This window comes from Bufo gargarizans, chromosome 1 (assembly GCF_014858855.1).
Source record: "Bufo gargarizans isolate SCDJY-AF-19 chromosome 1, ASM1485885v1, whole genome shotgun sequence".
Taxonomy (NCBI): Eukaryota; Metazoa; Chordata; class Amphibia; order Anura; family Bufonidae; genus Bufo; species Bufo gargarizans.
Genome location: NC_058080.1, coordinates 383,553,040 through 383,574,977, shown reverse-complemented (window position 1 = coordinate 383,574,977; position 21,938 = coordinate 383,553,040). Strand labels below are relative to the sequence as shown.

Below are 21,938 nucleotides of genomic sequence, written 5' to 3'. Positions count from 1 at the left end.
TAGACAACTGTTCACATGGTGCAGTACTGGGTGGTGGCCGTTTTTGTGGCGCTGTGCTGGTGGGTTGGTGGGACCCAGTGCCATAGGCAGCATTGTCAGACAGCAGGGTTGCTGTTTGACTCCTAGGTCCCGCCGCCTACTAGGGCAGTGCCGCTTTGTCACCGCATTGTGCTGTGCCTTTTTGTTAGAGTAGGTCCCACTCAAAGAGGCGACCTTGGCGTGGTGAGTGGGCTTATGCCTTTTTATCAAAATGTACTCTAATGCCTCTTGTACAGCATGCAGTATGGGGGGCTGTGCACTTTATTATGGTGCTGACTAGGGAGCTTAATTAGATCAAAGCATAGCATGGTGGATGTACGATCCAGTTCTGTTTTTCTCCCCCTGATATTTATTACTCTAATATGTTTGAGGGGTTCCTAACTATAGAGCTTCTGTGACATTGCTATCAGTAAAAGAACCCTCCTCAATATACCCCATAATGATTGTGAGAATTATGAGAGATGAAAATGATATTCAAATATTATTCCTACCTAAAACAAATACATATTTGCAAACAGAATACATAAGTGAAAAATAAATTAAAGGCGTATACACATAACTATTTATGGTATATCCTGTGTATATGTTATAAATGGCTGACAGATATGGGTCCCAGTCTCTGGGACCATCATCTACTGGAAGAACTGGGGTATCTAGGTACCATCTTTTGCGAATTCATGGCTGTCACAGTCTACACACAGCTTAAAGGGGTTCTCCGGGAATGACTTAAAATGGCCAATAGCAACCTGTTCTAGAATATGAGCAGGACTGGTTACCACAACTTACGGAGCTGCCAAGGGTAGTGAGGGAGCAGGGCTTCACTACACACTGCACTCTGGCACTTGCATATACTACATATTGGTGAGTTTTTCTGTCGGGCTGCTCAGCCATTATGGCATATCAGAGGCAGGATCACATCGTAGCCACCTACTGTAGAGCAATGTAGTGAGGCCCCACCCCTAGGTAGCTCTGCAAGTGATGACAACCAGTCCTGCTCACATTCTAGAACAGGTTGCTGGTGGCTATTTTAAGTCATTCCTGGAGAACCCCTTTAAGTGAGAGCCTTGCTTGCACGTTGACCTCTCCATGGATGTCTATAGAAGTTAGGCTACTTTCACACCTGCGTTAGGTGCGGATCCATCTGGTATCTGCACAGACGGATCCCGCACCTATAATGCAAACGCTTGTATGCGTTCAGAATGGATCCGTTTGCATTACCATGAAAAAAAAAAATTGTTTTGACTTACACTGAAAGTCAATGGGAGGCGGATCCGTTTTCAATTGCACCATATTGTGTCAGTGAAAACAGATCCGTCCCAATTGACTTACATTGTAAGTCAGGACGGATCCGTTTGGCTCCGCATCGTCAGGCGGACATCAAAACTCTGCTTGTCCGCCTCCAGAGCGGAATGGAAGCAAACTGATGCATTCTGAACTGATCCTTGATCCATTAAGAATTGCATTGGGGCTAAACTGATCCGTTTTGGGCCGCTTGTGAGAGTCCCTGAAACGGATCTCACAAGTGGACCCAGAAAAGCCAGTGTGAAAGTAGCCTTAAAGGAATAGCCAAGTGCTGCTTTATTATTAATTAACTCACTTATATGTTTGGGGATAACTTTTAACAACTAAAATACCCCATTAAAAAAAGATATATTATGCAGATTAGATTTTACATGTAATGTGCCGAAACACAACAGTGCAATCTAATCTGACAAATTAAAATATATTCTGAAATAGGTCACAGATATTGCACCTTTAAAATAAAGGTCACTTAAGTGAGTTACGGCCTATGTTAATCTCACTTCTGCTTTGCATCTTGAATGGTCTTTTTAAAATTAACTAATTAAAAAGAATCTTGACTGCCCATGCAATACCGGGCTACTCCCGAAAATGCTTTAGATCTGTGGGTCTGCATATTGGGGAACCTACCCTTGAGTAAAAAAAGGCTTTCGATTATAGTCTATCACCTTATTCACTCAGTAACAGGTTATAATATCAAAAAAGACCCATAAGAGACATTACTTAAAAGGCCTCTATCACCAGAAATACTGTTATGTAGCTGACTGACACTAGCGATGCGCCCATGTCAGCACTACATAACAGTATGTTTTTTACCATTCTCCCTGCAGTCGTTTTGGTAAAAACAAGCACTTTTATAATATCTTAATGAGCCTCTAGGTGCTATGTGGGCGTAAAATCAGCACCTAGAGGCTCCGTCTACTCACCCTTTATCCCGCCCAGGTCCTCTGTTCTGCCCGCCCCGCTCCTCTTGATTGATGCCACGGTCCACCGCATCGTTGACGAAATCCCGCGCCGTTCACTTCTGTATTCGGCGCAGGCGCAGTGAATAAATGATGCGCTCCTGGTGCCGGATTCCTCACTGCGCCTGCGCTGACTACGTCACAGTGAGGAAGGCGGCATTAGGAGAGCGGCCTTCACTCACTACACCTGCGCCGAAGACAGAATTGAACGGCGCAGGGGCGGGATTTCGTCAATGATGCGGTGGACCGTGGCATCAATCAAGAGGAGCTGGGCGGACAGAACAGGGCACCTGCAGCCGTTTTTTTACAAAAACGGCTGCAGGGACAAATATTAGAAACATACTGTTATGTAGTGCTGACATTAGCGCATCGCTAATGTCAGTCAGCTACATAACAGTATTTCTGGTGGTAGAAACCCTTTAATAACAGCTTAACAGGGAACGGCAATCATAGCAAACTGTCATTTCACCCCTCAGATGCCGCGTTCAACAGTGATCGCGGCATCTGTTTAAGGCAGAGGGATGTCTGATTGATTACCTGGGACCTGCTGAGGCTTGCCAGAGCTGTCATAGCAACCTTTCTGCTAAGCTGTGCACAAATGATGCAATAAAATCGTCTTCATATAAGGCCTCTTGCACGCGACCGTATGGCTTTTTCAGTATTTTGCGACCACAAAAAAATACGGATGATGTCCGTGTGCATTCCGTTTTTTGCGGATTGGAACAGCTGGCCACTGATAGAACAGTACTATCCTTGTCCATAATGCAGACAATAATAGGAGATGTTCTATCTTTGAACGGAACGGAAATACAGAAACGGAAGGCATACAGAGTACCTTCCGTTTTTTTTTGCGGATCCATTGAAATTAATGATTCCGTATATGGAACGAAAAAAAAAAACGTTTGTGTGCAAGGGAAACAAGATCAGTTCTATCAGCGTAGGTTGTGTTACCATGATGAGCCCTTCACTGAGGTCTTAAGACGATGAAATATACAACACAGTATAGCCATTCATTTTTCAATGACATAGGGGAAGGACGAACAATTTTTCTGGGAAAGTTCTTTCAATGATCTTTTGCCCTCAGATGAGGTTACGAGGTTTAACTTCAAAAGTAAAAGAACTGGAAAAAACTGGAGAGTGTACTGATGACACTCCCCCATCATTTTCCTCTACGTATCAGAAAACAAATGGCCGCAGTCCTATCAGTACACACACAACCTGTCCTAATCACAGAGCAGGACAAGTTACTTCACAACACTGAGGTAAAGAGCTGCCTTATCCTCCTCTCTGCTTGTCAGGGATTATGAGCCTGAATACAGCTGATAACATCTTCAGCTGAATCTCTGTAGGGAAGAGACAAAGTACAGAGAGGAAGTGGGGATGTGACTAATGAGCAGCAGCACTTGTATGCAGTCTCCATTACCACAGTCTGTCCTCTCTCTGTACTTCATGTCTCCTCATGAACTCCATTCCCACAGAGATTCAGCTGAAGATCTTAGGGTACTTTCACACTAGCGTTAAAGTTTTCCGGTATTGAGTTTAATCACAGGGGCTCAATACCAGAAAAACACTGATCGGTTTCATCCTAATGCATTCTGAATAGAGAGCAATCCGTTGAGTATGCATCAGGATGTCTTCAGTTTTGCTGCGGTATTTTCTCAGTCCAAAATTCCGGAACACTTTTATCATTGTCAATTGAAATGCATTAATGCAGAATCTGGCACCAAGTGATTCGGATTTGGTTTTCCGGTCTGCGCATGCGCAGACCTTTAAAAATGCGAAACAAATAAATACCGTATTCGTTTTTCCGGATGACACCGGAGAGATGAATCCGGTGTTTCAATGCATTTGTTAGACGGATCCGCATCAGTATCCGTCTACAAAATCTATCTGCACACGGATTTCCAGATCCGGCAGGCAGTTCTGGCGACAGAACTGCCTGCCGGATCTACACAACACAAGTGTGAAAGTACCCTTATTATATGTATTCAGGATCATAATCCCTGACAAGTAGGAGAGGAGGATGAGGCAGCTCTTTACCACAGTGTTGTGAAGTAACTTGTCCTGCTATGTGATTAGGACAGGTTTTGTGTGCACTAACAGGATAGCGGCCATTTTATTTCTCCTAATGATTGCTCCCCAGACAAAACGAGCCATTATAACTAATAAAAGGTATTTGGGAGTATATTTATAATAAAGTAATATTAAAGTATTTTCATTTTCTTAATTCCCAGAGAACACCTTTAACCCGTTCCTTACGCAGCAAATTTCAATTTTTTTTCACTCCCCGCCTTCCCAGAGCCATAACTTTTTTATTTTTCCATTTACAGAGCCGTATGAGGGCTTGTTTATTGTGGTACAAGTTGTAGTTTCTAATGGCACAATTTAATAATGCATAGGGAAAAAATTTCAAACGGGGTGGAATTTGAAAAAAATGCAATTCCGACAGAGTTTTATGGGTTTTGTTATTACAGCATTCACTATGCGGCAAAACTGACTTGTGGTCCTCATTCTCCAGGTCAGTATGATTATGCTGATACCACATATGTATAGTTTTTCCTGAAATAAAAAAGCTTTTAAAAAAAAAATTAAAAAATTAATTTTATCGCCATATTCAGACCTCCCCCTAACTTTTTTTTTATAGTTATGTCTACAGAGATGTGTAAGTGCTAATTTTTTGCAGGACGATCTGCAGTTTTTATAAATACAATTTTGGGGTGTGTATGACTTTTTAAAATCACTTTTTAAAGAAAAAACTGTGAATCCTCAGTATAGGTCATCAATATTACCGTATTTTTCGCCCTATAAGACGCACCGGCCCATAAGACGCACCTAGGTTTTTGGGGAGGAAAAAAGAAAAAAATTATTTTTAGCTTTTGGTGGGTTTGGAACTAATGGTGGTCTGTGGGTGGCACTATTACTGGGGATCTGTGAAGGACACCGTTATGGGGGGGATCTGTGGATGACGGACACTGTTATGGGGGGATCTGTGGATGACGGACACTGTTATGGGGGGATCTGTGGATGACGGACACTGTTATGGGGGGATCTGTGGATGACGGACACTGTTATGGGGGGATCTGTGGATGACGGACACTGTTATGGGGGGATCTGTGGATGACGGACACTGTTATGGGGGGGATCTGTGGATGACGGACACTGTTATGGGGGGGATCTGTTGATGATTGACACTGTTATGGGGGGGGGGATCTGTGGATGACTGACACACTGTTACAGGGGGGGATCTGTGGATGGCACTGTTATAGGGGGGGATCTGTGGATGGCACTGTTACAGGGGGGGGGGGATCTGTGGATGGCACTGTTACAGGGGGGGGGGGATCTGTGGATGGCACTGTTACAGGGGGGGGGGATCTGTGGATGGCACTGTTACAGGGGGGGGGGATCTGTGGATGGCACTGTTACAGGGGGTGGGGGATCTGTGGATGGCACTGTTACAGGGGGGGGATCTGTGGATGGCACTGTTACAGGGGGGATCTGTGGATGGCACTGTTATATATGTGCCATCCACAGCCCCCCAGCCCAAAACAGTGGCATCCACAGCCCCCCAGCCCATAACAGTGGCATCCACAGACACCCCCCCCCCCTTAACTGTGCCATCCACAGATCAGCTCACCCACCCGCCGCCGCCTCTGCCGCCCCCAGTGCTAATATTACATGTCTTATTCGATTAAAATGTATTAGATATGCCCCCTCACTCCTATATTGCTAATTGTACCTTACATCCTATTCCTAGCTTCTGTAATGCAGGCCGGGCGGCCGGCGCGTCACTCGCTGACGTCACTTGCCTGCGCCGCCTGCTTCATTCATAAAGTAGGCGGCGCAGGCACGTGACATCAGGGAGTCACGCTGCCTTCCGCCCGTACTGCATTACAGAAGCTAGGAATAGGATTTAAGGTACAATTAGCAATATAGGAGTGAGGGGGCATATCTAATACATTTTAATCGAATAAGACATTTAATATTAGTATATCGGAGCGGCGGGGCTATAGTACATTGATTGCACCGCCCCGCCGCTATTCCCGGCCCCCAGCTCCTCCTCCAGTCCCTCCCCCGGCCCCAGCGTACGCTACATCGCATCCAGCGATGTTAAATTGTCCGCATTCGCCCCATAAGACGCAGGGGCATTTCCCCCCGATTTTTGGGGGGGAAAAGTGCGTCTTATGGGGCGAAAAATACGGTAACAGGCTGAACAATTCCTTTACCCTTAAAAGGAATCTGTCCACTCCGAAACACCCTCCAAACTAGAATAAGTGGTGCCAAGTCTAGTTATTTAATTATTAGCTTCATACTCACTTGTATTGCTAATGCTGTGCTCTAATAAACCAGAAGTAAAATGCATTGAGAGGACTCCTGTGCTCACGCACATAACAGAGAGAACTGAAAGAGGGATCCTCTCAATGCATTTTCCTGCTGTTTTGTGGCAGAACAGAGTATGAATGCAAGTGAGTACGAAGATAAAAATTACATAATATATCAAGGGTAGAAAACAGAACTGGATCGTACACTTTAATATTGTGCTGGGAAGCGAGTTTAATTAGATCTCAGCATAGCATTGTGGATGTGTGATCCAGTTCTGTTTTTCTCCCCTTCATATATAAAAATTACATAATCAGACCCCACGTCACTTACACTATACACCACTTACGCCAAGTTCACACTTCAGTTATTTGATCAGTTATTGTGAGCCAAAACTAGGTGCGGGTCAGAAACACAGAACCAGCCCTGTACCTCACATGGATCCAGACACATCCCTATTCATTGATCTGCTAGATTTATATCAAGCTGGCAGCTCAAGGGCGTATCTTTTCTGCTGCAGCTCAGGGGGCGTGTCTCAGCTCTCCCTATCACAGCTCAGGAGACAGTTGAAGGATGAAACTGAGCATGTGCGGCCTTCTCAGTGAGCAGGACAAAGAATTAAGAAAAAGAACAAAGAGCAGGTGGGCGCTATACAGAAACATTTTATTGAATAACTCAGTGGCTTCACAAAATGTTTAATTACATGCAATTACAAAAGTATTTAGATCCACGTGCTGGTTTGAAAATTGTACAATGTTTTTGGACAAACCCTTTAAGGAAGAGTGCTGAGAAAGGGGGTTCTGCTAAAATGTTTTTTTTTTTTGCCTTAAGCTACATTCACATATTCGTTGGAGGCTGATCCCGTTATGGTCAATAGGATCAGTTAGGCACTGTTCCTGTCAGTTATGTGCCGAATCCTTCTGTTATTTTTGCTTTCTGCTCTTATAATGGAGCAGAAGAATGGAAATATAAAGCGCTGATATAAAAGTAGCCTGACAAACGGCAGAATGCCTCCTCTCTGTAACTATGTTAATAAAAAATTTAACTCACAAGTTAATTTGTCATTTTTACGGCACAGTAAACGGTAAAAAATAGAACAAAAACAATGATGGAAGTGTTTTATTATGCCAAAATTGACTTGGTACTTAATTCCCTCCACTAATCAGATTGGTGTGGTATTAAAAAGCAGGAAGTGCTCAACCCCATATGCAGTGGTGCACTATACCGGTCGGGTGGGGTGGGGTGGGGTGGGGGGAGGGGAGGGGAGGGGCAGATCCTGCACTTGTGGTTTGCTGCTAATTCCAATCCCCAGCAAAAATGCATACAATGGAGGATGCCCGCAGCGGACCACAAGTACCACAATGGACATCCTACACAGGATAGCAAATGTGTGGATGTGAACAGTAAACATTATATAACCATAACAAAGAGAGGTGCACTCTATGGTCTTACTAACCCTCATACTAATGTAAAATTGAGAGATTAGCCAACATATCCTACTTGGAGGACATGTCTGAGCTCAAAGCACCGCGCCACTGTTTCTCAAGTAGCTCAGGAACTAACGCTAAACCTACCTGTGCCGTATGGGCAATACCAGGAGCCAGTGGGCGAACTGCGGGAGCGCAAGGTCCGACTCACAGCAATCTCCCAGTAACCTTCCAGCATGTGACCATGCATACAATGGGAGGAGGGAGAGAGCTCTGAGCCCCACGCAAGACTGGCTGATATAGCCCGGGCCTCACATGTGCACCAGAATACTGCCTGTGGATGGAAATAAAGGCACATTCAGACTAGGAGTTTTTACACCTCCAAAAAATTTAATGAATGAGGGATGGTCACATGCTGGAGGCTACTGGGAGATTGCTGTGAGTCAGGCCTTGCGCTCCTGTAATTCGCCCACTGGCTCCTGGTATTGCCCATACGGCACAGGTAGGTTTAGCTTAGGTCCCGAGCTACTTGAGAAACCTTGGCGCGGTGCTCGGGCTCAGACATGCCCTCCAAGTAGGATATGTTGGCTAATCTCTCAATTTTACATCAGTAACAAGGTTAGTAAGACCGCAGAGTGCACTTGTCTTTGTTATTGTTATATTACCTCCACTAATCAGCCTGAACTCTGTTCAAGAAGAAAAGACAATACTATTTTGAACAAGGCCTGTTGAGGCTGTGTGACTGCGGGGGGGGGGGGGGGGGGGGGCGGGGGGGAGCACCTGAGGGCCCTTCTTCAGGTTATATTTTACTTGCTATTCTTTTGCCTGTGTGGAAGAGGGGAGCTAGATAGGGAAGAAGAGGGAGGTTTGAGGGAGAGGAGGAGGCTCACAGACCTTCCTCCTGTCCCTGTATGGCCTCTTTCACACGAGCGTGGCGTGTGAGGGCCCGATAAGATGCAGGTGCGTTGCGGTAAAATGCACGATTTTTCCGTGCGAGTGCAAAGCGTTTTAATACGTTTTGCACGCGCGCGTGAGAAAAATCGCCATGTTTGGTACCCAGACCCAAACCCGGACTTCATCGCTGAAGTTCAGGTTTGGGTTAGGTGTTCTGTAGATTTTATTATTTTCTCTTATAACATGGTTATAAGGGAAAATAATAGCATTCTTAATACAGAATGCTAAATTAGGGATGGAGGGGTTAAAAAAAAAAACATGCGTGAAAATCGCACCGCATCCGCACTTGCTTGCGGATGCTTGCGATTTTCACACGGTCCCATTCACTTCTATGGGGCCTGCGTGAAAAACGCAGAATATAGAGCATGCTGTGATTTTCACGCAACGCACAAGTGATGCGTGAAAATCACAGCTCATGTGCACAGCCCCATAGAAATGAATGGGACAACCAAGCAAGTGTGCATGCTGGTAGTTGTAGTTTCACAAGAGCTGCAGTGCAGGGGGTTGCAGTCGGCTTAGATGCTGCAGTTGGGGTCATAATTATATTGCAAATTTTAGGCTTATGCAAAACCCTACTTACAACAATGGAAAACAAATGATCTGTTTACCATTTTAATTATTCATTACAGAATCTTTCAGGGGTTTTAAAGGGGTTTTCCAAGATTTTAATACTGATGACCTATCCTCAGGATAGGTCATCAGGATCTGATCGATAGGGGTCCGCCACCGGGAACCCCCCTGGATCAGCTATTTGAGAAGGCAGTGGTGCTTTTCCTAGGCCGAGTGACGACATAATCATCTGTCACATGGCCTAGGAGCAACTCAGCCCCATTCACTTGAGTGCAATACCAAGCATAGCCGCTAAACAATCTAAGGCGCTGTGCTTGGTGAGCTGCGAGAAGGCCGCAGCTCTAACAGGAGCGCCGGTGCCTTCTTAAATAGCTGATTGGCTGGTGTCCCGGATGTCACACCCCCACCGACCAGATACTGATGACCTATTAAAGAGGATAGGTTATCAGTATTAAAATATCAGAAAACCCTTTTATTGTAAATAATACTGTAGTAGAAGAGCCAAGCTTGGATCTTACAATTTTTTTTCTTTAATATCAACTCTTTTTAGTATACTGCATATGTGTTTAGTATCCTGGAAATGCCTGTGAATTTCCCAATGTTCAAAGGAATGGAAGCAATACGTTCATGTTCTCATTTATTAGCATTTGAGGCAATACCGACAAAGCAACTTAGCATTGTTTCAGCTATCAAATTATCATCCCGCTGAGATCCCATGTTGTGCAGATCCAAAGCTTATGTGCACACACCATAATGTGGCTTACCTTTCCAAAAAAAAGCATACAGATAGCAGTTAGTTTTCAGAATACGTCCATTGTTTGTAAACCTTCCATAAATAAATAAAATAGACAATTTGATGGTATGTATACATCTTTATCAACTTACCACCTGGAGGCTTTGGCCGTGGAGGGACGCTTCTTTTGGGTGGCAGTGCTGGCATATCATGCTTGCTTTTAAATGGGTCTTCAGAAAATCCTGTACTTGGGAAAGTGGCAGCAAATGGATCTGGCGTTTGATGCTAAAATTGCAGAAGTTAAGAAAAAAGATATTAAAATCCAAGGTAAAAAGGGATAAACTTAACTTTCCCTTGAAGACAGAGCATCTCCGTTATAGACTTTCCTGGCTATTTGCTGCTTCATGTGAAACAGAGTTGATGCAGAAATCTCTGCAGCTGTCTCATTCATTTGAATGGGGCTTTCTGAAATCGATGTGCTTACTGCCCTAAACAACGCCATACAGATGATTTTCAGTCCCATAAATTTATGAAATCAATCTGCTGCGTGTGAATTCCCCCTTAGGGTTCATGCAAACGACCATATGTATTTTGTGGTCCGCAAAAAACGGATCTGCAAAAAATACGGATGACGTCCGTGTGCATTCCATATTTTCCGGAACAGAACAGTTGGGCCCAAATAGAACAGTACTATCCTTGTCCATGATGTGAACAATAATAGGACAAGTTCTATATTTTTTTTTGCTGCAGAGAGGTAGAGGACCGGATGGTGCTGCGCATGCGTGAGTGTGTACGCCCCTACGACCCCCTTTACCACAGCCTGAACAGGAGTTGAACACACAGCACAAGTGCAGCCACCGCGGCTAAACTGCAGCGGTGGCCGTATCCCCTTACATCAAGCAGTAAACAAAGTAAGGGAGAGGGAGCCAGAAAGAGGAGGCACTTCTGATAAAGAAATTCAATTCATAAGTGCCCTCCAGTGACTCTGGCTGAAAACAGGGACTAAACTAGTGAAATAGGAATACCAAACAAATCTACCTACAGGTACCATTGCTAGTAAGGCATATCAGGATGGAATTTAAAAAGCCTCTGTCAGCACGGTCAACCCTATTAAACCAGGCATATTGTCTGGTAGGGTTGATCATGCTGACTAAAACAATATATTTCTTTATTTTATGGCTTGCAGCTTTGTTGAGTTATTTGTAATGTTATGCAAATCAGCCATTTGAAAACTGAGGGGTGGGCTGCCGTGCTTCCAGCACCGCTATAGTTATACCCAGGGGTCGAGTGGAGGGGGAACGCATGGGAACGGCGTTCCTGCACTTTTTTCATGGCAGGAACGCCGTTCCCTTTCAGCCTCAGCCCTTTCACGGCTGAATCAGATTCACAGGGGGAGACGGAGCGCACTGTGCAGGGCAGGTTAAGGGAGGAGGGGCGGCTTCAGTTGAGAGGAAGCTGTCTGTGCGGTGCCGCTGCCTGCGACTCCTCTCATGGCGCCCCGCCCCCTAATGACATCATCTCCTTCACTACGAGATCATTTAGAATGTCTTTTAGAAAAGTTTGTCCTGGGATTTGAACTCACGACCTCTACACATCAGAGGAAGGCATTTACCCTCACAGCCATGAAAACCGTCTAGGTAAATGCTTAAAAAAAAAAAAAAAAAATATAAGACTTCTAATTATACCTAGTGTACTGATATCTAGTGTACAACCATACACATGACAGCTGCCCACTGTGTATGGATGTAGCAGAGCTGGGTGTGTTGGGGCAGCTGTCATGTGTATGGTTGTACACTAGGTATCAGTACACTAGGTATAAGTAGAAGTCTTAGTTTTTTTTTTTTAAGCAACTACCTCAACAGCTTTTATGGCTGTGAGGGTAAATGCCTTGCCTGTAATGTGTAGAGGTCATGAGTTCGAATCCCAGGACAAACTAAAAGTGTTTTTTTTTCTTTTTCTGATACTTCTACTGATACCTTGTGTACTGATACCTAGTGTACAACCATACACATGACAGCTGCCCCAACACACCCAGCTCTGCTACATCCATACACAGTGGGCAAAGTTACCTACAGTAGAAGTCTTATATATATATTTTTTTAAGTAGCAAGCTAGACAGCTTTCATAGCTGTGAGGGCATATGCCTTGCTTCTGCTGTGTAGAGGTCATGAGATCGAATCCCAGGACAAACTTTTCTAAAAGTGCTATTTTTTTAATTTATTTTTTAGTCCGCAGCGACACAAATTACAGCATGCTAGATTTTCTGTGCTTTTTTATTTTTTGGAGGGGGGGGGGGGGGTTGCAGTGGATCTTGGGTGAGTTCCCACACTTTTTTTCCCAGGACTTGACCCCTGGTTATACCCCTAGTGCTCACTACACCCCCTTGGCAAGCAGTAGAAGAACACAACAGCACAGGCGGGAGATGACAGCACCAGATGTGATGTCTAGCTTTGTCAATCAAAAGGAAGGAGGGTGTAGTGGTGCTCAAAGCAGGACAGCTCACCCTTGGTGCTTCAAATGGCTCACCTGTATACTGATAAAAGTACAAATAACTCCCTGCAAGCTATAAAATAAAGAAATGTATTGTCTTAATCAGCATCATCAACCCTACCAGGCAATATGCCTGGTTTTATAAGGTTGTTCGTGTTGACAGAGGCTCTTTAATTTGCTCGTTCTTGAGAGAATGCTACCACTGATCTATCTGTCGTGTTTGCTTTTACTTTATTTGACGTAACACATGCAGTTGATGGTCCATCCAAAGTCAATTTATTTTAAAGCTGCTCCAAAAATGACAAAGAAATAAATATGTCTACTCGCCTTGAGACTGGTAAATTACAAAATTGCTTTTACCAGCACCAACTTGTACTTCCAACCTACATATACATAGTCCCCCTGCTTCTAATCATAATCCAGCATCCGTTGAAATTCGTTCATAGATCAGAGGTTTGTGACAGGAACGTGGTTTCCTCCGAATTTTGTTTTACATGTTTTAGTACCTGAGTGCTAGAAAGTTTAGAAGTAGAAGTGATAGCAGGGATGAGTAGGAGGCTGTATATCATACCCTACTTTCAAGGGATCTTTAAATATCTACAAACTACATGTACGTGATGTACAAATTATTAGAAAGGACAGAACCTAAATGAGGACAAATAGAAAAGCCTTTTTTTCTCTTAAATGCCCACTTGTTATCGTGTACCAGAAATGTATACTATGTTTTATTACAGTTCTCAAAAATGTATTAGACTTTCCACACTTCATTTTGCAGTGTCTGCTTCCCAAATGTATCAGAAAAGTATGTCAAAAGAGCACATAGGCCCCTTCTCCAATCTGGTCAAAAGAGCGCAGTTTTGGCCACCATCAGACCAGTATATATCGCTGTAACTTTTACTGGTCACATGAAACAGTGAAGCATCCTGCGTTATTCCCTTCAGGATTCCAATACCAGCATCTTTCTTTTTTTAATTCAACGATAGGAGTCTAAAGGAGACAGATGCCAGTGTATGCCTATACAGAGACATCAATCAGAGTTATATGTTGGGAAATCTACCCATCGTATATCCCCCACAGACACTGAAAAACGAAGTATGAAAAGAGCCATAGATTAGCAGGAGAATTATAAAATTACAAAGATTATAATGTGGCAATTGCCAGCAGGGAAAGAACCACACTGTATTATTTTACAGTTCTTACTGCTAGGGATCATAGGCAAATTCCCAGGACCTTGAAATGTATGATTTCCCATCATAGTTTACAAGGTGATCTGCAGAGATTCACAAAACGAAGGGGGTACATGAACCTCTCTAGCGCATATTATACACTTTCAGAAAACTTCAAGCACATTAGTCGAGCACCAACAGAACCTGCAAAATTTGGTCTCATGGTTATATGTGGATTTCCCTATTAAAATGCCATCATGTGAAACATATAGATAGACTGCTACCCCCTCATATGTTAGCATGAGGAGACTATGTGGTATAGCACAGCTGATAAAATGTTTGTAAGGGTACTTTCACACCAGCGTTATTCTTTTCCGGCATAGAGTTCCGTCCTAGGGGCTCAATAGCAGAAAATAACTGATCGGGTATATCCTAATGCATTCTGAATGGAGAGTAATCCGTTCAGGATGCATCAGGATGTCTTCAGTTGAGTCTTTTTGACTCTTCAGGATGGAGATAATACCGCAGCATGCTGCGGTTTTATCTCTGTCAAAAATTCCGGAACACTTGCCGGAATGCCGGATCCAGCATTTGTTCCCATTGAAATGCATTAATGCCGCATCACACCCCGGATCCGGCATTGCGGTCTGCAGCATGCTCAGACCGCTAAAAATGTGAAATAAAAAAAAATGTCTGATCTGTTTTTCTGGATGACACCGGAGACAGATCCGGCATTTCAATGCATTTGTCATACGGATCAGGATCCTGATCCGTCTGACAAATGCCATCAGTTTCCATGCGTTTTAAAGTATCCGGCAGGCAGTTCAGGCGACGGAACTGCCTGCCGGAATCCTCTGCCACAAGTGTGAAAGTACCCTAAACTGTTGCAGTAGGACAGTGGCACCATACATCAGGGAAACCATAGGGTTTTGTACTGTACTGAACAAAGATTTTTTTTTTTTCACCTCTCCTAAAGAGGAACCCTGGATCGGGGGTTGAACATGTAATGCTACTTTACCTTCAATATTTTAGCAGTATAATTTCTTTCACAACAGCTCAGACACTGCAGTATGAGGGGATCAAGTGGCTCCCTGTCACTGATGTCATCTTCCTGGCTGCAGTGGTAACATTGTATGCACATAGGCAGCCAATTACTGATCTTAGCAGCATACAGGACGTCACTGCTGAAAACAGTGATTGGCTGCAGTGGTGACCTGTGTTTACTGAATGTCAACGCTGCAGCCAGAAAACAAACCGCTGCTGGGAAGACCAAGGCTTATCGCTGGAAAGGGGTAAAAGTGGTGGGTATGGAATTTTTGGTCACTTTACCATAAAGTACAGGAGCTGTCTAAGATTTTGTCTCATGGTTATATGTGGCTTTCCCTTTTAAAATGACATCAGGTGAAGCATATAGCATATAGCTATCCGCTCTTAAATAAGCATGAGAAGATTGTGTGGTATATTTAACTCCTTTATCATAGTCTATCCTACACTAAAAAAAATCCTGGATTGTAATCCGGCATGATGACAGTCCTGAACAAGGACAATTACTTTATGATAACTGTAATATGAAATTCAACAATCTATTACCTGCCAATTCTTTAAATAGCAACACCAGTACAATAAACTGGCCAAAACGGTGATCAAAACCCACTGATTTCCTTTCTAATAATTTGCAATGTGATCAAAAGATCAGAAACAAGCAGCTATTCAGCACTGATTATCTGAAATCAGGAACTTAGAGAAAAAAAAATGGAGAAAAATTATCTGGAAAATTGTACCATGCGAAAATGTTCTAGTAAGGGTACTTTCACACTAGCGTTTTTTCTTTTCCGGCGCCGATTTCCGTCCTAGGGGCTCAAATCCGGAAAAGAACTGATCAGTTTTATCCTAATGCATTCTGAATGGAGAGTAATCCGTTCAGGATGTCTTCATTTCAGTCTTTTTGACTGATCAGGCTTTTCAGAAAACTGTAGCATGCAGTATTTTTACCTCCGGCCAAAAATCCTGAACACTTTGACTGAACGCCGGATCCGGCCTTTTTCCCATTGACTTGCATTAACGCCGGATCCGGCGCCGTGTGTTCAGTCAAACCGGATCCGGCTTTTGCATGTTAAACCCGAAAAATGTGAAAAAAAAGTTAAAGTCCATAAATGGCGGATCTGTTTTTTCCAATGCATTTTTTCATTGTGATCAAAATCCTGATAAGGATTCAAATGTAATCCGTTTTCACGCGTTTTTCCGGATATGGCGGGCAGTTCCGGTGTCTCTGGATTTAAACAACGCTAGTGTGAAAGTAGCCTAATTCTTTGTTCTACATCAGGATCAGGTACTAATCAACACAGGCACTGCTATTTTGTTGAAATCTTTCTGCAACAATCAGATCTTGGGTACAGCTTGAAAAAAAATTCTCAAGTAAAACTACAGAGCAACTGAGATGAAAACATGTCCTGTTTAGCTTATCTCCATCAGCGGAGCAGTGCATGTGTGGTTACGACTGCCACTTATGGGAAAGTTCTCTGCAAGAATTGTTGATCATTATTTATGTTTTATCACATCGGCTTTGGACACTGCAGCTTCACCAACTGTAAAATGTCACATATATTCAAAAATACAATTTTCTGTGTCAAGGTCTTCAGATCTCACATTAAAGCCAGACTTTAGATGCAGAATTGTTTATGACATTACCATCTCCCTAAAGGGCACCCTGTTTGTACATCAGGGGTGCACACCCTTCTCTGGTCTGAAGGCCACAATGTCAGCTTCTACCAATAACACTCACAATAAAACATAAAGGGGTTTTTAAGGGTATTTTCACACTAGCCTTATTCTTTTCCGGCAGAGTTCCAAGCCGGAAAATAACTGATGAGACATATCCCCATGCATTCCGAATGGATAGAAATCCGTTCAATTTGCATCAGTATGCATTCCGTTCAGTCACTGTGAGGCGTTTTGGCCGGACATAATACCACAGCATGCTGCGGTATTATGTCCATACAAAATGCCTGATCAGTCGCCGGAATGCCGGACTCGGCATTAATTCCCATTGACTTGCATTAGTGCCAGATCCGTCCTTCCGGTCTACGCAGACAGAGAAAACTGTGAAAAAGACTGCAAGATGGATCAGTCTATCTGCATGACAAGCGGAGAGACGGATCCGTTCTTGCAATGCATTTGCACCCAGATCAGTCTATATATGCTGTCAGTTGTCACACTGATCGGCGGATCCGGCAGGCAGCTCCGACGACGGAACTGCATGTCAGAACACACTAACGCTAGTGTGAAAGTACCCTAACCAAGACATTATTAACCCTACTTGGAATGTCCCTCCTTTGGTGTCAGACAAACAGTGCCAGCTATACAGTCGGTGACCAGTGCGGGGAAGAAAGAACACAACTGATGGCACTGAGTTCAGAAAGACATGGCTCTCAGAGGACAGCCATATTCTTCTTTTGCAAATGTAACGTTACCTTCTTCCTAAGGTTGGGCACTGCACAGAACTGCATGGCAAGCTTATGTGGCTCCCAGGCTGCAGGTTTGCCGTCTTACATCCTACCTGTTTCATGGATGGTCCCCTATCTTGCACAGAATAAATGATGGAGACCCCAGCTACTGTGTAGTCTATTACATATAGCTACTATATAGACAGCATGGTGGCTAAAACCACAGACAGCAGGGCAGAGATAGACCATCAGAACATGCAGTAGGGGGATTTGAGTGGAGACTACATTGTAGCATGCTGAATGGTATTTTATAGTCTTTTGGTTAGGGGAATTTTGCAAGTGAAGCAAAAAGCTCTAAATGTTATAAAACTGTGTTCTCAAGATGGGTACACAATGGAATTATAATAAAATTACTTATTATAGCCATTATTCTTATGAATAAATGCTTACACAATGGCCCTCAATTATTATTCAGTTTGAAAATTGTATGCTAAAAACCTGCATCTAAGATTTTTTTAAATCTTTGTGACATTTGTCTTTTAACAACAAAAATCAGGTGAGAAAAGTAAAGTAATTAAAAAACTGATTAATAAGCAGAAAACATTGTAAGAATCATTTTGGTAGCCCAACAAATAAAGTTAGGGCTGTTAAACCACCACGTGCACTAAATCACAAGCATGGTCATTTTGGAATGGAACTCAATGACTGAACCAACTGGTAGGTCCATCTCCTGCATGCAAAAGTCCCGACACCCAAATCGCTTCATGTGCTCACAAAGAACCGCTGGATTTTATGTCTAGGCTGCAAGCTTTTCTGCTGTGCATGTTCAAGAGGAGCAGTGGTACAATTTCGCAACAATCCTTTGTAGTTTTACTGCTTGGCCAAGAGCACCTTTGATGTGCATGATATAAAAGCAAAGCGATGTTTCCTTTACATAGGTGTGTCTGCACATAGTGTTTTCATTCTTCACTTGAAAAGATGTGTTTTTTTTTGCAGATGGGCACTTGATCAGTATCAATTAACGTTAAAAGGTATTACACAGAAACGTGAATATCCATAGCGCTTATTGCAGGCAGTGTATATAGCAAAACTCAAGCATTTGCTTACACAGAGTCGAGCTGGATGTTTGGAAGTGCGGGTCAAATACATTAAGTGTACCTAAACACTTATGTTCATTTTTTTAATATACTTTATTAATTTATTTAAGGCTTTCCCAGTGCAATGGGCAAATAAACTTCAGGTGCCTTTTGGGTTTTAGGATCCATACACCCATACAATGCTGTGTATGGGGGTACAGACTCCCCTGCGACTGCACAGGCCCAGTACCAGCACTGCTCTGCTAAAGCCTGGCACAGGTGGGCTATGTCAGGCTTTAGCAGGGCAGGTATAGGCAGAGGAGCCATTTCTTATGTGAGCTCCTCCTGTTAATAGCCTGCACACCACATCAGTGCAAGCTATTATATATAAAATCAGTGAATATATGGTAGGCAGGTTTATGTTCAGCCACCACATGTCAACTGTTTCCACCAAGTTGTCAGTTCACAGCCTCACTGCCTATATAAGGCTACATGCACACAACCGTTCATTTTTTTGCGGATCCGCAAAACACGGAAGCCGTCCGTGTGCCTTTCGGAATTGCAGAACGGAACGGGCGGCCCATTGTAGAAACGCCTATTATTGTCTGCAAAACGGACAAGAATAGGACATGTTATTTATTTTTTGCGGGGCTACGGAACAGAGCAACGGATGCGGACAGCACACGGAGTGCAGTCCGCATCCTTTGCGGCCCCATTGAAGTGAATGGGTCCGCATCCGAGCGGCAAAAACTGCTGCTCGGAGGCGGACAAAAACAACGGTCGTGTGCATGAGGCCTTAGTCAGGATCTGCAGAAATTTCATACAATACACTACCTGAAAATATTTCTGGATTCTCCTGCTTTAGTCAAAAGCCAAAAGTAACAGCAAATACTATCTATCACGATGGGAGGGAAAAATAAATAACTAGAAATAGCTGACAGATACTCTTCTATCATATTTGCTGAGCGCCAAATATGCAACCCATTACACCGGGCTCTGTACAGACACTGTCTAAGTAAGTTACGAATGTACATTCATTCTATATGTACACTATGTTTCACATTCAATGTGCTGAAATATGTGATATTGGTGGGAATGATGCTAGCATCAAAGCTCTGCTTATACAGTCAGAACCACAGCCATAGGAGCCCTAGAAATGCCTAACACAGTTCTGCTTCACACTGTATTCAGAAATAAATCCCTCCAGTGATAAAAACCCCAACTGTGCCCCTCATAGTATTCGGCCGCCTTCAGTGCCCCTGCAGACTACTACTTACATGAATCATGATTTTATACTGACCTCTCTGCAGTCAGTGGCATAAATGACTGTTAGCGACACTGAGTAATCTGGCGTCGGATACTGCCCATTGAGTTAGAAGGAAGAGTCAGTTGTCTGGGGGCTTTAGGTACTTGTGCAATGCTGTGCAAGGCTAAACTATACGACTCACAGCCCAACTCAATTTAACAGAATGTACGGAATGTTAAAACACTGATAAATTATAGTTTATTAATCCCGCAACCAGAAAAGCTAAAGAATTCAGTTAAAAACAAGTCTCAGCTTCAGAGATAAAACCACACGTGTTTATTACACCTAACACTGGCAGCTTTTGAAGTGGTGAGAGAGATACTAGAGAGCTCCAGGTTTCGGTATGAGCAGATACCAGCAGCTCATCATATTAATTCTGACACCTAGTGGTGGACCACAGGGCCAGAAAACGGCGCACGTAGAGGGGCCAGGAATTAATAATGATGTAGCATGGCATGGATGTTATTGGAAATGTTATACCTACCTTGGACATGTGGCTAAAATCTGCAAAACTTTCATTGCTGCTGAAAGCACTACTTCCAAAAGGATCCAGTGTCCCAAAAGGGTCTGAAAAAGTAATTGTTTTAAGCAACTGATTTTTGCAACTGTACAATTTACTGGTGGTGGACAAAATAGTTTGAGAAAGCATTGTTCGGAAATAGTTTCCAGAAGATATTGTTAAACTGCATTAACAAGGTGTTTAGACAATCACAGTACATTTTTGTACTTACTTGTAAAAATCCATTTCTTGCTACGTTCTTTGGGTGACACAGAAAACCGTGGGTATACTGGAGCATTAGCTCCTTCTACAGACACTGAGTTAATCAGTATGTACCCAAGCAGTAGAACCAGTCAGGAGGAACCACAAGAAATGGGACCATCCCAAAACCCAGCAAACTGGGTGGGAGCTGTGTCATCCAATGAACAGACAGAAAAGGATTTTACAGGTCAGGAGTTACTTATCCTTCCGACATCTTATACCCCAATCCAGCGGCTGCCCCTTAGCGAGGGAAGCTACACTGGAATAAAGGGGGCTTGAAGGAAAGGTAACATGATTACTGCTAGGTCACAGCAGATTTTGCAGTACACCCAGCCTCCTTGCCTTATGGAGTTAAGGAATAAGCAGCCAGGTTGGTGACCCTCTGGTCATCCTCCCTACTAGTGGGGTAACAGGGGTTTCAGTCTCCTCTATTCCCAAAAAAAGAAAAATGTTAGCAGACCCGCAAGCAGGCATGTCTGCCTCCTAGGGACACTAATTAGCTCAGTGTCTGCAGGAGGGGGTACAGCTGGTAGAAGGAGCTAACGCTTTTTCACTTAGTGTTGCCTCCTAGTGGCAGCAGCTATATCCATGGTCTTCTCTGACTTGGTCCATCAAAAGTTGAATCCAAAGCCAATAATGCACTCAGAAAACAAGCTTGCTAAGGGTGGTGTTACACACAGATTTGTCTCAGCTTTTTATTTAACCAATGGCCAAAAGTGAACCCTGCAGGAGACCATATATATTCAGCAGGGAGTCCTTAGGCTAGTTTTACTATAGTGTTATTCCGGCAGGGAGCAGCCTGCCCGAGATGTCTGGATCCGGCACTGCTGGATGCTACCTGACAACCGTCGGCCCCATTTACCATAATGGAGACTGGTGAAGATCCGACAACCGCAGGCAGCAGGATCTCCGCCGGTCCTCATTATAGTGAATGGGGCCAGAACTTGATGCAATAGCTTCCAGCAATGCCGGAACGCAGAGATATGCAGCAGGGTGCTCCTTACCGGAACAGCCTGTCGAATCTAAAAGCACTAGTGTGAAACTAGCCTTACTTTGTATTTCTCAATCCCTTCCAACTCACTTCTGGCTTTGGCTAAAAACTGCATCAAAAACGCAAAAGACTGAAAAACTGTGACATCAGCCTAAAGCTTCATCTAACTCACCCAAGGGAAACATTAATGGAAACATCATGTCTTAAAGGGGTTGTCTGGGTTCAGAGCTGAACCCGGACATACCCTTATTTTCACCCAGGCAGCCCCCCTGAGGCTAGCATCGGAGCATCTCATCTTTTGTTTATTATAACACACTGCCGGCTTTGATGGGCGGGCGTTAGAGCTTCCCTAGCCGTTTTAATCCCACCCCTCAGTGCTGGTGACGTCACCGGGCTTCCTGGCAG

General features: G+C 43.7%; 1 protein-coding gene across 4 annotated transcripts in view; it reads right to left on the bottom strand.

Moving 5' to 3' along the window:
- EPS15L1 (epidermal growth factor receptor pathway substrate 15 like 1) overlaps nt 1-21,938 on the bottom strand; it is a 243,741-nt gene that overhangs the window by 52,222 nt on the left and 169,581 nt on the right. For 3 of the 4 annotated variants that reach the window (XM_044270441.1, XM_044270433.1, XM_044270447.1), the window contains 2 exons: nt 20,267-20,349; nt 10,454-10,586 (listed from right to left, as the gene is read on the bottom strand). In XM_044270441.1, the coding sequence (XP_044126376.1) occupies nt 10,454-10,586; nt 20,267-20,349 (216 nt within the window). Of the gene's footprint in view, nt 1-10,089; nt 10,333-10,453; nt 10,587-20,266; nt 20,350-21,938 lie in introns of those variants that run through there. The other variant, XM_044270455.1, reaches the window with a different exon arrangement.